The following is a 21,346-nucleotide window of genomic DNA, read 5'->3' on the forward strand; positions in this document are numbered from 1 at the left end:
TATTCGAGGAAGAAAGAATTGAAGCTTGAAAATCCTTGTTAGATGGTGATTGGAATAAAATCAACGAGAGAGAATGAAGAAGCAGTTGGGATAGAAAGTAGTAAGTGGTTTTGAACAATATGTAGGAGATTTAACTGACATATTTGGCAATTGAATTGGCAGGACATGAGCAAAAAAGAGGAGTGTTTTATATTTTTGTCCTGGGAAGCTAATGAATGAGATGACATTAATTTTAAAATTAATTAGAAAGAAGAAGCATATTCAGAAAGTGACTTGAAAGGGAGAGAAAAATGGCTTATTTTAGACATACATGTAGTTTGAGAGTCTATAAAGGTATCAATAACGAATTACAGCTCAGAAAAGATCTGCATTAAAGTTGTAATTGTGTGAATCATCAACACATATGTGGTAGTTGAAACCATGGAAGATGACTACCATGATATCTAAAAGTGTATTATTGACAGTAGTCCCTTTAAAAATTATTTGAAGGCTTCTAGTGAAGCAAAATCATGATAGTAGCATAGTTACTATTCCCAAATCCCTCATTAAAAAACAAAAAGCAGAGCAATTAGGAATGCAGAAGGAAAGAAAAAACAACAGAGGTAATTTTAACAAAAGTAATATAAGTAGGTGAGGCCAAACCACACAGTGCAGACACTGTTCAGAAATGGCAAAATTAGCAGCTGGGCAGCGATAAAAAAGAGGAGAGACAGGGCCAAGAGTTGTGGAACACAGATGTCAGGAATAAATAGCATGACAAGAAAATGATCCTACTCTCAGTAGAACCCCCAGCAAATAGGTCTGAGACCAATCAGCCAAATTGAGGAAAGACTCCAGAGTGTGATTGGTTCCAAAGTGTGACTGGATGCAAGAAAGATAGTGCAGAACCACTAAAGGGCTTAAGAAGTGCCCAAGAAAAGTTGTCAGAATTATAATCCAAGTGGAGAAGGAACACAAGAGGTAAAGGAAAGAGATGTTCAGATCTTTGGGAGTTGGGGAGTCCAGAGATACAAATCCCAGAATTGTGGCCAAATTGTTGCATATGATACTTCTTTTTAACACCAGAGAAGGAAGCTCTTAACAGTGAAGATAACTATCCTGAAATATTCCCTCCTGCTTATACTCTCCTTCCCTAAAAGTACAGAAAACAATCTAATTAATTTAATAAGAACATCTGCAAACCCTCCAAAAAGATACAGTAAGATAAAAATATCAATAGCATACCAACATAATGAAAATTTGACCTTTAAACAGATGAAAATATACTCAGTGTTACAAAATGAGCTAAGAGAAACAGAAAGAAAACTGTAGAAACAAATCAGAAATAGAAAATTCAAGAAATGAGATGAATAAATAACAGGAGAATGTAAAATGATAGCTGACAGTTTAGAAAAGAATTTTTAAAACTAAGGGTAAATTTCTCAGAATGTAGACTAAACACTAGAAGAAACTCAAGAATGACTGGGCAGAGAAAGTGTAATAAGCAAAATAAAAGGAGGGAAATGACAAGAATCAAAGAGAAGTAAAAAAAGATTCAAGTGCAAATAATATATGTAAAAGACAAGGAAATAAAATTCAATGAATATAGAGTCCCAGGAAAAGAAAACCACCAAAAATCATAACAGAACAAAACTATAAATGACTCAAATTGCCATACTGAAAGGGCACTCTATATACCTGCGAAAACTGACCCAGAATGGTCAATATCAAGACATACTCAGCTGGGCGCAGTGGTTCACGCCTGTAATCCCAACACTTTGGGAGGCCGAGGTGGGTGGATCACTTGAGGCCAGGAGTTCAATACCAGCCTGGCCAACATGGTGAAACCCTGTCACTACTAAAAAAAATACAAAAATTAGCCAGGTGTAGTGACACACTCCTGTAATCTCAGTTACTCGGGAGGCTGAGGCAGGAGAATCGCTTGAACCCCGGAGGCAGAGTTTGCAATGAGCTGAGATTGTGACAACAGAGCAAGAATCCATCTCAAAAAAAGGACATATTCTACTAAAAGATAAAAATATATTTGTGCATCTATGCAAAAGAATCAAGTCACTTATTAGGGAAAGAAAATCAAACTGACGCTAGACTTCTCAACAATACCACTTCATACTGGAAAACAGTGGAGTGACATATTTAAGATACTGAAGGAAAGAAAGTGTGAGCCAAAGATTTTATATCCTGCCAAACTGACTTTCAAGTTTAAAGGCCACAGGCAAATAGTTTTGAAGATGCAAAAACTCAATGTATATTGTTCTCATGAGCAATTCCTGAGGAATCCACCAGATGTCTATAGAAGAAACCATGAGAAGCTTTGGCATAAAGTTGCTGCTTTGTGAATGATAATTAATGGCACTGATTATGACATCTCCTCTCTCTGTGAGTTGTGGACGTTCTCTGATGGTGTGCTTACTTTAACTTAGCAGACACACAGTCACAGAAGACTTTGCTTCAGAAAAAAGGGTTTACAAACCATCCTTCCATTCAGGATGGGGAGAAAAAGTCAAATATATATCATTAGAAATGTCTTCTGAGTAGCAATTGGCAGTTATTTAACCACTTTTGTATAAACAAAAGTAACTCACATAGTAGTTTAATAAAAAGCTGACATTCATTTTTATTATGTGAGAAACTCCTAGGTGATGTTTTGACTCGTTAAAAAAGTGATAATATGGTAACGGTAATTTAAAAATATTTATTCAAAAGCTTACAAGAAGCTTTTGTTGATACTGAAAAATAATAATAATTAGGGCTTTCTGTTAAAAGATGTCACTAAAGGCATTTTTTAAAATTCCATTTTCCTCCTTTGAAACCCAACAGAAAACCCACTAAAAGAATGAAAGAGAAGGAACACTGTGTCTTCAATGAACAATGAAATGGCCACAATCCCAAACTATAAATTATGAAACACACCTGCCAAAGACCACAAAATCTGGACCAGAATGAGAGGGAAGGCTGAGAGCTGACAAATATTTCCTCAGGCGCCGAGCAGGATATAGATTTCCCTAGGAGTAAATGTGGCAGTCCTGAAAGGCCTATTCTAGTTCTTTGATGACAGAGACTAGATCCTGGATCACAAAGTACCTGGGAAAAAAAACTGAGGATGTCCCTTGCAGAACCGTGATGGGAGACAGAGCTGAGGGAGAAAGCATATTTTTATGCATCCTTGCCAAGGAAGGCTGCCAGAGATGAAGTGGTATGAAGGAAGGGGGGGAAGGGGCAGCAATTGCTGGGTTATTACACAGTAAGCCAGTTATTTAAGAGGCTCTTTTATTTGTATCATCAACTATTCAAATTCCAAAATCTGAAGGGAGATGTGGGTAGAGGAAATAAGAGATTTGGTGACAGAATGTTGAAGACAACAAGTGGATGTAAAGTTTCCTAGCTCGTTTCTCCCACCGTGTTACTCACAAACAGCCAGCTGTATTCAAAGCACTAGCATAATATCTATGCACCGAAACTAGGGGAAAAAATCAAAAGGGAAGGAGGAAGTCATGGGATGGGGAATGGAGCATAAAGCAAGAATCACATGGATAACATAACAAAGATTTTCCCCAGAGAAAAGTTCAGACAGATAGGTTCTGTACTTCCAAGGAAGTTATAGCCTTGATGTCTAGGGAAAAAGTGGCTTTAAAGTGAGGTTTGAGATATAAGACACTATAAGACACTAAAAAGAGACTATAAGACAACAGAAGGAGATGGAAAGACAACTGGAACAGTCAGGAAAAAAGAGAAAAATTTTTAAATGGCAGATACAAAAATAGCAAACACAAAACTTACATTACAAGCAACAACTTAAGAAAATAAAGGAAATGGCTGGAAATAAAGAGAGGTGGGATACAGACTGGAATAAGTCATATCAAATTATATGGAAAAGAACAAAGATGTAAAATTGGTTTTTAGTGGCCATAAGGGATATGGAAGACAGACAAAGGAGATCAAACATAAGCACAATTGGTATCTGTTGAGAAGAACAAAACACATGGAACAGAAAAGTATTCAGAGACAAAATAAGGGGAATTAATTCCCTTTAATAAAAGCTTTTATCTGCAAGTCATAATAGCACAGCATGCGCCACTAAGCCTATGTAAGATGCTGAACCTCATGGATAAAGCAAAACCCCTTTGAACAGAAAGTCAGCCAAATAAACTAAAAATTCTCATCTTCATAGAAGCATTCAATGCAAGAGGACAATGGAGCAGGATCTACACAATTCTAAGGAAAAGCAAGCATGACTCAAGGATTTCCTCTTCATCCTGTGTTCTTCATGTAGAGAGACAACAGAGAGGCAGTCAGAGAATACTGTCTGATAAGCCCTTGAAAAAGCTGTAGGGCCAAGATGAGATATAGAGATGACTCATTACAGAGAATCCAGGAATGCATAGATCCTGGTAAAAAAAAGGTGGGAGATGAGTAATGAATTCATTTGTGTAAGATTAAGACTAATCAACTAACAATTATATTATAGAACATAACATAAATATCAGAAATCTTGACATTATCTAAATAATAAAATGAAAACTAATTGAAATTTGGAGAGATGAGGTAGATGATATAGTTTGGCTGTGTCCCCACCCAAATCTCATCTTGAATTGTAGCTCCCATAATTCCCATGTGTTATGGGAGGGACCCGGTTAGAGATAATTGAATCATGGGGGCAGTTTCCCTCATACTGTTCTCATGGTGGTAAATGAGTCTCACAAGATCTGATGATTTTATAAGCGGTTTCCCTTTTCGCTTGGCTCTCATTCTCTCCTGCCTGCTGCCATGTAAGATGTCCCTTTGCCCTTCCTTCGTCTTCTGCCACGATTGTGAGGCTTCCCCAGCCATGTGGAACTGAGTCTATTAAACCTCTTTCCTTTATAACTTACCCAGTCTTGGGTATATCTTTATTAACAACATGAGATTGGACTAACACAGTAGAGGAAATGTAAGTGTGCTTATTTCCTCATCCTTCTTAGTAGCAAGTCAATAAATACTCTCCTAAGTCAAAATGTCATTAAAAATAACTATCCAAATCTCTTGTTGGTTTATTTACTCTTCTTTATTAACTTTAGAGTGTTCTTTTGGGAATTAATTGTGGTTTAAAAAATATCAAACATTCAGCAACTCTAATTTTACTTTAAAGTCTTTTTTTCTAATATACCTAATACAATTGCATTAAATTTTTAAGTTGAAATTGCATGTATACACACTAATTATCACTATTCATGTTACTTTAAATATGGCAGTTTGGGTGATTTTTTTAAAACTTTCCTTTTTATACATTTATATTTCTTGGATACTTTGTAATGAGTATTGTAAAATCAAAATCAGCCATGGCTGGCAAGATGGCCAAATAGGAATAGCTCTGGTCTGCAGCTCCCAGTGAGATCAACACAGAAGGCGGGTGAATTCTGTATGTCCAACAGAGGTACTGGCTCATCTCATTGGGACTGGTTAGACAGTGGGTGCAGCCCATGGAGGGCCAGCTGAAGCAGGGTGGGGCATCTCCTTACCTGCGAAGTGCAAGAGGTCAGAGAACTCCCTCCCCTAGCCAAGGGAAGCCTTAAGGGACTGTGCTGTGAGGAATGGTGCACTCCAGCCCAGGTGCTACACTTTTCCCATGGTCTTTACAACCCACAAACCAGGAGATTCCCTCGAGTGCCTACAACACCAGGGCCCATGGGTTTCAAGCACAAAACTGGACAGCCATTTGGGCAGACATCAAGCTAGCTGCAGGAGGTTTTTTTCATACCTCAGTGGTGCCTGGAACACCAGTGAGACAGAACCGTTTGCTCCCCTGGAAAGGGGGCTGAAGCCAGGGACCCAAGTGGTTAGCTCAGCAGATCCCACCCCCACAGAGCCCAGCAAGCTAAGATCCACTGGCTTGAAATTCTCTCTGCCAGCACAGCAGTGCGAAGTTGACCTGGGATGCTCCAGCTTGGTGGCGGGAGGGGCATCCACCATTACTGAGGCTTGAGTAGGTGGCTTTCCCCTCACAGTGTAAACAAAGCCTCTGGGAAATTCAAACTGGGCAGAGCCCACCACAGCTTGGCAAAGCCACTGTAGCTAGACTGCTTCTCTAGATTCCTCCCTTCTGGGCAGGGCATCTCTGAAAGAAAGACAGCAGTCCCAGTCAGGGGTTTATAGATAAAACTCCCATCTCCCTGGGACAGAGCACCTAGGGGAAGGGGCAGCTGTGGGCGCAGCTTCAGCAGACTTAAATGTTCCTGGCTGCTGGCTCTGAAGAGAGCAGCAGATCTCACAGCACAGTGCTCAAACTCTGCTAAGGGATAGACTGCCTCCTCAAGTGGGTCCCTGACCCCTGCGCCTCCTGATGGGGAGACACCTCTCAGTAGGGGCCGACAGACACTTCATACAGGAGAGTTCTGGCTGGCATCTGGCAGGTGCCCCTCTGGGACAAAGCTTCCAGAGGAAGGAACAGGCAGCAATCTTTGCTGTTCTGCAGCATTTGCTGGTGATACTCAGGCAAACCAGGCCCGGAGTGGACATCCAGCAAACTCACTCCAGCAGACCTGCGGCAGAGGAGCCTATTAGAAGGAAAATTAACAAACAGGAATAACATCAACATCAACAAAAAGGCTGTCCACACAGAAACCCCAGAAACCCCACCTGAAGGTCATCAAAAGACCATCAAAGACCAGAGGTAGATAAATCCACAAAGATGTGGAAAAACCAGCACAAAAAGGCTGAAAATTCCAAAAACCAGAACGCCTCTTCACCTGCAAAGGGTCACAACTCCTTTCCAGCAAGGTAACAAAACTGAACAGAGAATGAATTTGACGAATTGACAGAAGTAGGCTTCAGAAGGTCGGTAATAACAAACTCCTCCAAGTTAAAGGAGCATGTTCTAACCCAATGCAAGGAAGCTAAGAACCTTGAAAAAGGGTTAGAGGAATTGCTAACTAGAATAACCAGTTTAGAGAAGAACAAAAATGACCTAATGGAGCTGAAAAAAACCGCATGAGAACTTCATGAAGCATACACAAGTATCAATAGCCAAATTGCTCAAGCAGAACAAGGATATCAGAGATTGAAGATGAACTTAATGAAATAAGTGTGAAGACAAGATTAGAGAAAAAAGAATGAAAAGGAACAAACAAAGCCTCCAAGAAGTATGGAACTATGTGAAAAGACCAAACCTACGTTTGTTTGGTGTACCTGAAAGTGAGGGGAGAATGGAACCAAGTTGGAAAACACTCTTCAGGGTATTATCAAGGAGAACTTCTCCAACATAGCAAGAAAGGCCAACATTCAAATTCAGGAAATACAGAGAATACCACAAAGATACTCCTCTAGAAGAACAACCCCAAGACACATAATTGTCAGATTCACCATGGTTGAAATGAAAGAAAAAATGTTAAGGGCAGCCAGAGAGAAAGATTGGGTTACCCACAAAGGGAAGCCCATCAGACTAACAGTGGATCTCTCTGCAGAAACCCTACAAGCCAGAAGAGAATGGGGCCAATATTCAACATTCTTAAAGAAAAGAATTTTCAACCCAGAATTTCATATCCAGCCAATCTAAGCTTCATAAGCGAAGGAGAAATAAAATCCTTTACAGGCAAGCAAATGCTGAGAGATTTTGTCACCACCAGGCCTGCCCTAAAAGAGCTCCTGAAGGAAGCACTAAACATGGAAAGGAACAACTGGTACCAGCCACTGCAAAAACATACCAAATTGTAAAGACTATCAACACTATGAAGAAACTGTATCAACTAACAGTCAAAATAACCAGCTAGCATCATCATGACAGGATTAAATTCATACATAATAATATTAACCTTAAATGTAAATGGGCTAAATGCCCCAAATAAAAGACACAGACTGGCAAATTGGATCAAGAGTTAAGATCCATAGGTGTGCTGTATTAAGGAGACCCATCTCACGTGCCAAGACACACATAAGCTCAAAATAAAGGGATGAAGGAATATTTACCAAGCAAATGGAAAGAAAAAAAAAAAGCAGGGGTTTCAATCCTAGTCTCTGATAAAACAGACTTTAAACCAACAAAGATCAAAAAAGACAAAGAAGGGTATTACATAATGGTAAAGAGATCAATGCAACAAGAAGAGCTAACTGTCCTAAATATACATGCACCCAATACAGGAGCACCCAGATTCATAAAGCAAGTTCTTAGAGACCTACAAAGAGACTTGGACTCCCACACAATAATAGTGGGAGACTTTAACACCCTACTGTCAACATTAGACAGATCAACAGACAGAAAATTAACAAGGATATTTAGGACTTGAACTCAGCTCTGGACCAAGTGGACCTAATAGACATCTACAGAACTCTCCACCCCAAATCAACAGAATATACATTCTTCTCAGCACCACATCGCACTTATTCTGAAATTGACCACATACTTGGAAGTAAAACACTCCTCAGCAAATACAAAAGAGTGGAAATTATAACAAACAGTCTCTCAGACCACAGTGCAATCAAATTAGAACTCATGATTAAGACACTCACTCAAAACTGCACAACTACATGGAAACTGAAGAACCTGCTCCTGAATGACTACTGGGTAAATAACAAAATTAAGGCAGAAATAAATACATTATTTGAAACCAATAAGAACAAAGACACAATGTACCAGAATCTCTGGGACACAGCTAACGCAGTGTTTAGAGAGAAATTTATAGCACTAAGTGGCCATAGGAGAAAGCAGAAAATATCTAAAATTGACACCCTAACATCACAATTAAAAGAACTAGAGAAGCAAGAGCAAACAAATTCAAAAGCTAGCAGAAGACAAGAAATAACTAAGATTAGAGCAGAACTGAGAGAGATAGAGACATGAAAACCTCTTCAAAAATATCAATGAATCCCGGAGCTGGTTTTTTGAAAAGATTCGCAAAATAGGTAGACAGCTAGCCAGACTAATAAAGAAGAAAAGAGAAAACAATCAAATAGACACAATAAAAAATGATAAAATCACCATTGATCCCACAGAAATACAAACTATCATCAGATAATACTATAAACACCTCTACGCAAATAAGCTAGAAAATTTAGAAGAAATGGATAAATTCCTGGACACAGGAATTACTGAAATTGAGACAGTAATTAATAGCCTACCAACCACAAAAAGCCCAGGATCAGACAGCTTCACAGCTGAATTCCACCAGAGGTACAAAGAGGAGCTGGTACCATTCCTTCTGAAACTATTCCAAACAATAGAAAAAGAGAGACTCCTCCCTAACTCATTTTATGAGGCCAGCATCATCCTGATACCAAAACCTGGCAGAAACACAACAAAAAAAGAAAACTTCAGGCCAATATCCCTGATGAACGTCGATGCGAAAATCTTCAATAAAATACTGGCAAACTGAATCCAGCAGCACATCAAAAAGATTTTCCACCACGATCAAGTTGGCTTCCTCCCTGGGATGCAAGGCTGGTTCAACATATGCAAATCAATAAACATAATCCATCACATAAACAGAACCAATGACAAAAACCACATGATTATCTCAATAGATGCAGAAAAGGCCTTTGATAAAATTCAACACCCCTTCATGCTAAAAACTCAATAAACTAGGTATTGATGAAATGTATCTCAAAATAATAAGAGCTATTTATGACAAACCCACAGCCAATATCATACTGAATAGGCAAAAGCTGGAAGCATTCCCTTTGAAAACCGGCACCGTACAAGGATGCCCTCTCTCACCACTCTTATTTAACATAGTATTGGAAATTCTGGCCAGGGCAACCAGGCAAGAGAAAGTAATAAATGATATTCAAATAGGAAGAGAGGAAGTCAAATTGTCTCTGTTTGCAGATGACATAATTATATATTTAGAAAACCCCATTGTTTCAGCCCAAAATCTCCTTACACTGATAAGCAACTTCAGCAAAGTCTCAGGATACAAAATCAATGTGCAAAAATCACAAGTATTCCTATACACCAATAATAGACAGAGAGCCAAATCATGAGTGAACTCCCATTCACAATTGCTACAAAGAGAGTAAAGTACCTAGGAATACAACTTACAGTGATGTGAAGGACCTCTTCAAGGAGAACTACAAACCACTGCTCAAGGAAATAAGAGAGGACACAAACAAATGGAAAAACATTCCATGTTCATGGATAAGAAGAATCAATATTGTGAAAATGGCCATACTGTCCAAAGTAATTTATAGATTCAATGGTATCTCCATCAAGCTACCTTTGACTTTCTTCACAGAATTAGAAAAAACTACTTTAAATTTCATATGGAACCAAAAAAGAGCCTGTATAGCCAAGAAAATCCTAAGCAAAAAGAACAAAGCTGGAGGCATCATGATACCTGACTTCAAACTATACTTACAAGGCTACAGTAACCACAACAGTATGGTACTGGTATCAAAACAGATATATAGACCAATGGAACAGAACAGAGGCCTCAGAAATCATGCCACACATCTGCAACCATCTGATCTTTGACAAACCTGACAGAAACAAGCAATGGGGAAAGGATTTCCTATTTAATAAATGGTATTGGGAAAACTGGCTATCCATATGCAGAAAACTGAAACTGGACCCCTTCCTTACACCTTATACAAAAATTAACTCAAGATGTATTAAAGACTTAAACATAAGACCTAAAACCATAAAAGCCCTATAAGAAAAACTAGGCAGTGCCATTCAGGACATAGGCATGGGCAAAGACTTCATGACTAAAATACCAAAAACAATGGCAACAAAAGCCAAAATTGACAAATGGGATCTAATTAAACTGAAGAGCTTCTGCACAGCAAAAGAAACTATCATCAGACTAACAGGCAACCTACAGAATGGGAGAAAAATTTTGCAATCTATCCATCTGTCAAAGGGCTAATGTCCAGAATCTACAAGGAACTTAAACAAATTTACAAGAAAAAACCCCATCAAAAAGTGGGCGAGGGATATGAACAGATACTTCTCAAAAGGAGATATTTATGCGGCCAACAAACATATGAAAAAAGCTCATTAGAGAAATGCAAATCAAAACCACAATGAGATACCATCTCACACCAGTTAGAATGGTGATCATTAAAAAGCCAGGAAACAACAGACGCTGGAGAGGATATGGAGAAATAGCAATGCTTTTACACTATTGGTGGGAGTGTAAATTAGTTCAACCATTGTGGAAGACAGTGTGGCAATTCCTTAAGGATCCAGAACCAGAAATACCATTTGATCCAGCAATCCCATAACTGGGTATATACCCAAAGGATTGGAAATCATTCTACTATGACACATGCACACATATGTTTATTGCAGCACTGTTCACAATAGCAAAGACTTGGAATCAACCCAAATGCCCATCAATAATAGACTGGATAAAGAAAATGTGGAACACCATGGAGTGCTATGCAGCCATAAAAAAGGATGAGTTCATGTCCTTTGTCGGGACATGGATGAAACTGGAGACCATCATTCTCAGCAAACTAACACAGGAACAGAAAACCAAACTCCGCATGTTCTCGCTCTTAAGTGGGAGTTGAACAATGAGAACACATGGACACTGGAAGGGGAACATCACACACTGGGGCCTGTCAGGGGGTGGGGGGCTAGGGGAGGGATAGCATTAGAAGAAATACCTAATGTAGATGACGGGTTGATGGGTGCAGCAAACCATCATGGCATATGTGGACCTATATAACAAACCTGCACATTCTACACATGTATCCCAGAACTTAAAGTGTAATAATTTAAAAAAGGCTGGCCGTGGTTTCTCACGCCTGTAATCCCAGCACTTTGGGACGCCGAGGCAGGTGGATAACGAGGTCAGGAGTTTGAGACCAGCCTGGCCAAGATGATAAAACCCCGTCTCTACTAAAAATACAAAAAGTAGCCGGGTGCAGTGGTGGGCACCTGTAATCTCAGCTACTTGGGAGGCTGAGGCAGGAGAATCGCTTGAATCTGAGAGGCAGAGGTTGCAGTGAGCTGAGATCATGCCACTGCACTCTAGCCTGGGTGACAGAGCAAGAATCCTTCTCAAAAAACAAACAAACAAACAATGGACATGCCCATAGGCAGATGAATGGATAAAGAAAATATGGTACTGTATATACATACAATGAAATATTTTACAGCCTTAAAAATGTAGGAAACCCTGCCATTTGTTGCAAGATGGATGAACCTAGAGGACATTATGCTAAGTGAAATAAGCCAGTTAGGGAAAAACAAATGTTGCATGACTCCATTACATAAGGTATCTAAAATTGTCAAACTCATAGAAGCAGAGAATACAATAGTGGTTTCCCCATACTGGGGGAATGGGGAAAATGGGGAGTTGTTAAATGGTTATAAAGTTTCAATTATACTAGCTGAATAAGTTCTAGAGATCTGCGGTAAAACATAGTGCCTATAGGCACAGTTAACAATAGCGTGCAATTCAGAATTTATTAAGAAGGTAGATCTTATGTGAAGTGTTCTAGTCATAAATAAACAAAACAAAACAAGCAGGCAACAAAAAACAAAAGGGAACTTCGGAAAGTGTTGGATATGTCTGTTACTCCGATTGTGGTAATGGTGTCATATGGTGTTTGCATTAAGCCCAAACCCATCACATTGTACACATTAGATATGTGTAGTTCTTTGTATATCAATTATACCTCAACAAAACTATTAAAAGGGTCAAATTTTTAAAATGAAAATAAAAAATAAAATCAAAATCATTTTACTATATGAATGAATGGCTAAAAAATAAATTAGATATTAATTGCAATGCCAAAAAAATCCCACAATAATAAATTACTGGAAATTATTATCTCCAAAAGAAAGAGTGAGATGGAGGGAGAGGGAGGGCGGTAGAGAGGACATGACTAAAGGAAAAAGGGAAAGAAAGAAAGAAGAGAAGGGAGGGGAGGGAAGGGGAGGAGAGGAGGAAGAAACGCTCCATGACATAAAAGATGTTCAAGCCTAGGAAATGGCTTTCTTCTTGGCACATCCGTACTGAAAATTTCCTCTTGTTTCACCCTTGGAGACTTTGCTGTTGTTGGCTGGGTCTGCCTGCTCATGCTCCATTTGACTCTGTTGCACAACTCTCATTTCAGTGTTCTGTCAGTTGTGGTGTTGGAATCCAGAGAAGAAAGCAGGTGTGTCAGAGGCTGACAGCCAAAGGTCGGCGCGTCCCCCTCAGTGAGATGATGTGCAGGGATCTACCAGGGCTCCCTCTTGTAAGATCTTGCCAGATGCCTGAGTGCAGTAGTAAGTATGTGGTGTCAGTGCTTCACCAAGATATGCTGATTCTGTTCATTTTGTCCCGATGTCTTTATTTTCCATACGTCAACAGATTTCTAATCTGTGGGTAAGGCAACTCAAGCTGAACTCAGTGTTGTTTTCGGCAGCGATCAGTAGAACGTGGAAGACCAAGATACAGTTCCATGAAAAGTCTGTTTTAAGAAATGTCCGCCCACTTAGCAAATGCATCTTTTAGGCTTCCTCATTTGGATTTATGTCCTCTACTTTGCCATAATTCCTTCTGCTTAGAGCTCAGGAGTGTTCCCTGTAGAAGTTAAGCCGAAATACCTCCTGGTTCACTTTGCTAGGAATGCATTTGGACTTAATTAAAAGTAGAAGAGCTAAGTATTTTTAAGCATTCAAGTATTTTTTCTTGTGTATAATCTAAAATTGGCAAGGATAAAAACATGAAATAACTTTGATTTAAAAATGGCAGTTTGTACACCTCAATTAATTATGAATAATGAGCTTACTATAAAGAGTTCATATTATGGCTTCATTATAGCGAAAGCTAATATGCATGTAGCATTCATCTGTATTTTCAGTGTACATGATAGAATATATGTTTACACATGAATATGTATGTTTCATATAAGAGTTATGTGGGCCGGGCACAGTGGCTCACGCCTGTAATCCTAGCACTTTGAGAGGCTGAGGTGGGTAGATCATGAGGTCAGGAGATCAAGACCATCCTGGCTAACACGGTTAAACCCCGTCTCTACTAAAAATACAAAAAATTAGCCAGGCGTGGTGGCACACTCCTGTAGTCCCAGCTACTGGAGAGGCTGAGGCAGGAGAATCGCTTGAACCTGGGAGGCGGAGGTTGCAGTGAGCCGAGATCGCACCATTGCATTCCAGCCTGGGCAACAGAGTGTGAGACTCTGTCTCAAAAAAAAAAAAAAAAGAAAGAAAGAAAAAAAAGTTATGTGTTAAAACATGTAAGCTGAGGGCGGCCATGACAGCAATTGAAAAGCAGGCAGCAGAGTGGTGATGAGGAGGTTGGGAAGGGAGGTAGGGAACAGGCATAGTGGAAACAACAGCTTTGGAGTTCATTTACCACTTTTTCACTATCTTTAATACTCACCTGTAAAATAACATTTATTCTATCAGTTACCCTCCTGATCTGTTGGTAAGGAAAAAAAAATTAAAAATGAACTATTCTTATTTTAATGCTGCTTAGGAGAGGAAAACATATATATATATATATATATATATGTCTTTTATATATATGTTATATATGTTATCTATATATATATGATATATATATATAAAACTTCAATTTGCCAACATCTTTCCTGGAGAAACCCACAAAACAAAATAAGACAAATAATAAAGTTTTTTTTTTTTTAAGTAGTGACATTTATTGAGCAATTACTATGTGGAGTTCTTTGCATGCATTATCTCATTTAGTCCCCTGAACAACATTGTGAGGCAGATACTATCTCCATTTGGAGACGAGAAACCCAAGACATAGAAAAGGCATGAGACTTGCCTAAGGCTCCCTGGCTGCCAGCTGAACTGCTTGACCACAAGCCTGTCTGATTCTTTAGCCCACGTTTTTAGCTGCCTCTCTATGCTGATTCATGGACAACATTAACATTTTTTTCCTGAGGAACGCATTTCCAAAATCTTGAGTCCAAAAACTTGAGATTCCAAGTTGTGAAGTCTCCTGGAATTCAGGAGTGTCTGTAGCATATGGCGTACTATCATACTTGGTTCAAGTTGCCTCTCTATCTGATTTTTATTAATTGTGGACGGTTGCATAGCAGTGTGGCTAGACTGTAAAAACTGCCTTAGAGGAGAGTGAAATTAAAGTGATACTGGCAGCTTCCTCTAAAATAATAACAGAATAACATGTGTGAATACATCGTGGTTATTAGGGCATCCAATGTGGTACAAGATTAAATTATAAATTATTTTGGCGTGCATTGAGGAGCAGAGAAAATTACAAGTTGTAGGGAGAAAGAAAAAACACAAGAAAAAAAGATAGTAATATTTTTTCTTTACTCCACCCCACTCCTGCCTGCCAAACATGTAGGTCATGAAGGTAGACAAGAGACAGGAATGCATGCTCCCAGCACAGCCAACGCACCCTGGGTTGGGCCCCCACTTCAGCTATAGCCTCGCCTCACTCCATAATCTTTGATCACTAGCCCTTGCTTGCTGAAATTTAGGTTCTGCTTCTATACTTTCACATAGCATCCTCTTCACCACCATATGACAGAGCAAGAGATGAGGTTGGCATTCCCTTATCCTCTCTACACAGCTTCCCTGCTGTCTTCACACACACTTAGCATGTAGATTGCCCCATCTTATACCTTCAAAGGCACCGTGTGCAGACCCTACAAGACACTCTTCACCCTTCTTCAGGACACACCACTACCAGGACCATGATTTCTCTCCAACATTTCCTAACATCCAAGACAACCAATATCTGTGATGATGACCTTTCTAACACCTGATGTCCCAATTTCCCAACCTCATCAATTCCACTGACCCCATCACCTTGGCATTGATAACCCCTTAGACTTCCTCACTACTTGGCTCTCAGAATTAGCTTCTTGTTCTGCCTTACCCTCAACTCACTTCTGCTTATTTAGTTAGTGCCTCACCATGACCTCTGGTTCTTCCATATCTCCTTACTATCCCCAGTTTCTGCTCTTGCACTAGAAACCTTAGCCGGCATTCCTTAGGTCTCCACTTAGCCAACTCTATCGCCAAATCTTTATACCTTTCATTAACCTCCTGCACTGACCCCTGCTCAGCTTCAACCCTGGTATTAATTTTCAAGTGATTTGTTTGTTGGTGGGTTGGTTCCCTAGCCTGAGCCACTAGGATTTCCTAAAGAAAATAATATCACCATGCTAATTTGACATGTTTCATATTTATGCTATTTTAGAGGGGCAATAATGGCTTTGTGCCCTATTTTCTAAGAATGCCCTAGAAATTCACCATAGCAACTATTTCCTAACGACTGTACTGACCCATTTCTCTATCAATGAACTTGTCTTTCATTCCATTAGGAATATCAAGACTAAAGTGGCATAATGTCCTGATTTTTCTCTCTGCTTCACCTCAAATCTACCCCCTCTCCTCCTCAGATTAGAAATGTATAATCTACTCCATCCGTTATGGAAGGGGGTCCATAGACAAGAAAATCAGGCCCAGTAGTGCTGTGAACTTTATTTTCTACCAAGGTTTCAATGCTAGAAAATGTGTCCTAATCGGTGCCTTGGGTTTAAGTAAAACCCATCCTCTTTGGAGGGGTGATTTTTCTTGGCTCTGACCATTTTGGTGTGCAGCAGGTCCAAGTCAGGTGGGAAAGATGTCTTCTGCTCCCCCTAGAGGCCAACGGCACACCCTATAGTCCAATGACACCCACCACCTGCTTCTCCCCAAACAATCCCTGCATAGTCCCCTTGTTCAAATTCTTTCCGTCCTCATATCTAGTGACTGAAGTTCTTCCTGCTCCTGAAGGGTCAACACAAACCCTACCTTCCCCAGCAAGCTTTCTCAGTCGCACTTAATGTCTGAAGGGTAATATGACATTGTGGTTAAGCTCACTCACCTGAGTTCAAATCCTAGTTCTTCCAGTACCTCATCATGTGACACTGAGCAAGTTATTTAATCTATGTGGGTCTCAGTTTTCTCATCTGTAAAATGAGAACAGTCTTTATACCTACCTCACGGGACCGTTCTGAGAATCATGAATTAATACCTGTAAAGTGCTTCAAATCAATGTCAGGCACACACTAAAAGCTCAAAAATATTGATTATTTTTAAGGTCTTTTTAATCTCATTTCTATTATAGGTTTAACACAGGATAAAATATAATAAGTAAGTTGTGTTGTATATTCTGGCCTGTTAGGGTATGAGCTTGTATGGGGTAGGTACACAGCACCTCTGGATGTTCTGTTTTGTCTTTTTCTATATAATCCCCCAACATGTTTATCAGAATTGTATTCATGGACATTCTATTTAAATATGTTAGATGTGGTTCATTCTCAAAGTGCTGTTAGAAATATACCTGTCTTGGTTTCCAATCAGGCGTCTAAAGAAAAGAAGGATAACAGAAATATGTAGTGTTTGATTTTAGATTTTTTAAATTATGACTTTTAGGGTTCCTGTGCTTTGGTAAAGAAGAATTTTTATTTTTCCCCAAAGTACTGAGATCAGGATGGATTAGGGAAGAGGAACCCAGGCATGCCCTATTTTATTGAAATGTCAAGAAAAATATGCCTCAGCCCCTTCCCAGGGGTATCTCAAATCTACTCTCATCTCTCCCGCCCACGGTCTCTCTCCTTGCACTGGCACACAGCCTGCGTCTTTTTTTTTTTCTTCTTCTTCTTTTTTTGAGATGGAGTCTAGCTCTCGCCTAGGCTGGAGTGCAGTGGCACAATCTCAGCTCACTGCAAGCTCCGCCTCCCAGGTTCACGCCATTCTCCTGCCTTAGCCTCCCAAGTGGCTGGGACTACAGGCACCTGCTACCATGCCCGTCTAATTTTTTTTGTATTTTTAGTAGAGATAGGGTTTCACCATGTTAGCCGGGATGGTCTCCATCTCCTGACTTCGTGATCCGCCCGCCTCGGCCTCCCAAAGTGCTGGGATTACAGGCGTGAGCCACCAGGCCTGGCCAGCCTGCGTCTTTAGCTTTCCAGCTTCCTACACACCTCTTTGACTTTACCATTAGAATATGGTCTCCCCTGCTCTAACTCCTCCTCTAGCTTTGCTAGTTCTGGCTGCTTCCAGTAACACCCATCCCTGCTTGTCATAGCTACAGTTGTAGAGACCCAGCCAGGCACAGGCCTACCTCACCAGCACCCTCTTGGGCTGGCGGCACTTTCTGCAGGGTCCCAGGACATACGTGTTACTTTTTCTTTTACTCGTTCATTGCCTTAATTCATTCAACAAACAGAAGGCAGTGGTCAGTGACACTGGGTGGGCAGAGGTCAGGAAGAAATTCACAGAGGAGGAACTCTTGAGCAGACTTCTGAATGACATGTCTGTTCATCGGGCCCACATGTGGGTGGATACAGAAGAATGTGAGGAAGGAGAGCAGTGTGGATAAAAGTAGGGGGTGTCAAATGGAGTGGTAAGTTTGGGGGAACTTCAGCAGATTCCACAGGAATAGAACATAGGTTCAAGAGACAGCTTGAAAAGTTAGCTATAGAGACTCTTGAACTCCATGTGAAGGAGTTAAAATTGTATCCAAGAAGGAAGTGACTTGGTCAGGTTTTATTTTAGTTCATTTACTCTAAGAGCTGTATAGATATATTGGGTAAATATGAGAGTAAGGCTGGGAGTCTAGTGAAGGGGATATGGCAATATCTTGGTGAGAAAGCATCAGAGTAGAAGCAATGGGGATGAATTCTAACAATGTTTCACATGTGTCATCTAAATTCCTGATGCCTGATGAGAGTTGGGAGCTATAGGACAGAGATGGCGGTGGGTTTGTGAATGTTCAACAGCTGGCTTTGGTAGTAGGGTGGTGAGTGGGGAGAGGTAGCTATCATTTGTTGTGGTTGCCTATTTCCATAATGTAAATACTCCCATCATAGCTGGTTTCCAGCTACCAATGTGACTTCATTGAATGCAGAGTTGGGAATAGTGGCTAGCAGTCTCACTGACTTGTGATTCAGTGAGAGGCAGGGCCAGCACACCACTGGACAGGAGGAAATCTAGATCAGTGGTCTACAGCCATTTTGGCACCAGGTACCAGTTTCATGGAAGACAGTTTTTCCACGGACCAGTCATGGGAGATGGTTTTGGGATGATTCTAGCACATTACATGTATTGTGTACTTTCTTTATATTATTATTACACTGTAATGTGTAATGAAATAATTGTATAACTCACCATGATGTAGAATCAGCAAGAGTCCTGAGCTTGTTTTCCTGCAACTAGATGGTCCCATCTGGGGATGATGAGAGACAGTGACACATCATTAGGCATTAGATTCTCATAAGAAGCCCTCAGCCTAGATCCCTCACATGCACAGTTCACAATAGGGTTTGTGCTCCTATGAGAATCTAATGCCACCACTCATCTGACAGGAGGCGGAGTTCAGGCAGTAATGGCAGTGATGGGGAATGGCTGTAAATACAGATGAAGCTTCGCTCACTGTCCTCACTCACCTCCTGCTGTAAGGCCTGATTCCTAACAGGGGGCTCGGGTGTTGGGGACCCATGATCTAGATGATTCCCTGGTTTCTGGCTTGAGTAAATTGGCAGAAGTTAATGCCATTAACTTGGGGAATATAAGAAGAGGAGAATAATTGGGATGGGATAGGGTAGGGGGCATATAACGTGTTTAGATCAGGGGTCCCTAACCCCCAAGCCATGGACGGATACTGGTCCATAGCCTGTTGGGAACTGAGCTGCACAATAGGTGAGCAGCGGGCAAGCAGGCGTTACCACCTGAGCTCTGCCTCCTGTCAGATCAGCAGTGTCATTAGTTTCTCATGGGAACACGAACCCTATTGTGAACTGTGCATGTGAGGGATCTAGGTTGCAGCTCCTTATGAAAATCTAACGTCTGATGATCTGAGGTGGAACAGTTTCATCCCAAAACCATCTAGCCCCCAATCCCCACCCCCACAACAGATTTGTGGAAAAACTGTTTTCCATGAAACCAGTACCTGGTGCCAGAAAGGTTGGGGACTGCTGGTTTAGATTATGATCATTTAAACTTGAGGGACCTGGAAGAGATTTCCAGTAAGAAGTGGATAATTAGATCTGAAGTTCCAGAAAGAGATCTAGGCTAGACAGATAAACTTGAAGGCATTGACCTAGAGTTGTTAGTTAAAACTACAAAATCATCCAAGGAAAAGCATAGAGCAAGAGAGAAAGTGGCCATGCATTGGCACCTGGGGGGTAGAAACAGCCAGCTAGGTACTGGCAATGGTGGTCAGAAAGGACCAGAAAAAAAGAAGGTTAAAAAAAAAAAAAAAAAAAAAAAAACTTCAGGGGGAGAGACTTCTTCATGAAGTGAGTGATTAAAGGTACCATATGCCCTAAGATGGTCAAGTAAGAATACTGAAGAGAAGGCATTGAATTTGTCACTAGGGGGCCCTTGGTTATCTCTTCCAAGTAACATTTAATGTGGTGTTGGGAGCAGAAGCCAGACTGAAATTGGTGGAAGAGTAACACAGAAGCAACCTGAATTTACTGTAGCCGGGCCTCCATGGGCCTCAGGGGCCTCCATTGCTCATTTCGGAATCCACCCACAGCATCCCTGGCGGCCTCCTCTCAGCCCACTGTGTTCAGAGAAGCCTGAAGAGAATCCAGAGTATCTGCCCAGGTTCTTGGTACAGCTTCAAATGAGCTTCTCAGATCTTTACTCCTATTGGGAGGAGTGGAAACCAGCACTAGCCCAGCAGCCATATTCAGGGCTGGTTCCTGAGAGGCCAGGGTTCCAGCAGGGTAATAGGAAGGTATTGATGCTGTGTCATGGCCAGAGCAAATGCTGCCAAGATCACGCAGAAATATCCAGCCAGATGGCTTGGGTAGAAACCTGGCATGGCACCGGGACTTGAAGCCATGCCAGGGGTATGACTGGAGTAAAGGCAGGACCCAGCAAGCAAGGAGCTGAGGTCATTGCCATAGATGGCCTTGGGCACCCGGAACTGGCCTTGACTGGGTGTAGCAGGCTGACACAAAGACCCAGAGAGAGGACTTACAGAAGAAAGCTCGTTTCATTTTCTAGAATGTGGCATTTCTCACATTTAGCACAGTGGGAGAGGTGGAGGGATGGGTTGATGCTCTTGCACAGCCCAGCAGCCCCTTCAGGAGGGTGCTGCAGTCGATACCGGGCCACTGTCTGCAGAGTGCATGATGCCCGTGCCTAATCAGGCTTGGCCAGTGTTGCTATTTTGGGGCATCTCCAGATGAGAGAGGAAGGTCACCCCAAACCAGACCAGTTTCTTGCCCAAGAACTATGTTCGATGATGCCACGTTCCAGGCACTGCTCTCAAAGAACTCACAGGAGCCCCAAGAGAGGAAGTGGCTCAAACTGTGGAACCTGGCAGCCTGGCAGAGCCCATGAATTTCGATCTCTGGCTGGAATCCTCGTTTACTCCCCAGGCACACCTGCCAGTCAAAATGCCCCATACCCCAGTGTGAGCAA

At 41.0% G+C, this 21,346-nt stretch overlaps 1 protein-coding gene across 2 annotated transcripts in view; it reads left to right on the forward strand.

The window, feature by feature from the left end:
• The window catches only part of ADAMTSL3 (ADAMTS like 3), a 392,111-nt gene that overhangs the window by 302,561 nt on the left and 68,204 nt on the right, over positions 1 to 21,346 (forward strand). For both annotated transcript variants that reach the window (XM_032174471.2, XM_032174470.2), the window contains exon 19: positions 13,036 to 13,189. In XM_032174471.2, coding sequence (XP_032030362.1) covers positions 13,036 to 13,189 — 154 coding nt within the window. The remainder of the gene's footprint in view (positions 1 to 13,035; positions 13,190 to 21,346) is intronic.

Source organism: Hylobates moloch, unplaced genomic scaffold (genome assembly GCF_009828535.3).
Source record: "Hylobates moloch isolate HMO894 unplaced genomic scaffold, HMol_V3 SCAFFOLD_14, whole genome shotgun sequence".
In the NCBI taxonomy this organism is placed as follows: Eukaryota; Metazoa; Chordata; class Mammalia; order Primates; family Hylobatidae; genus Hylobates; species Hylobates moloch.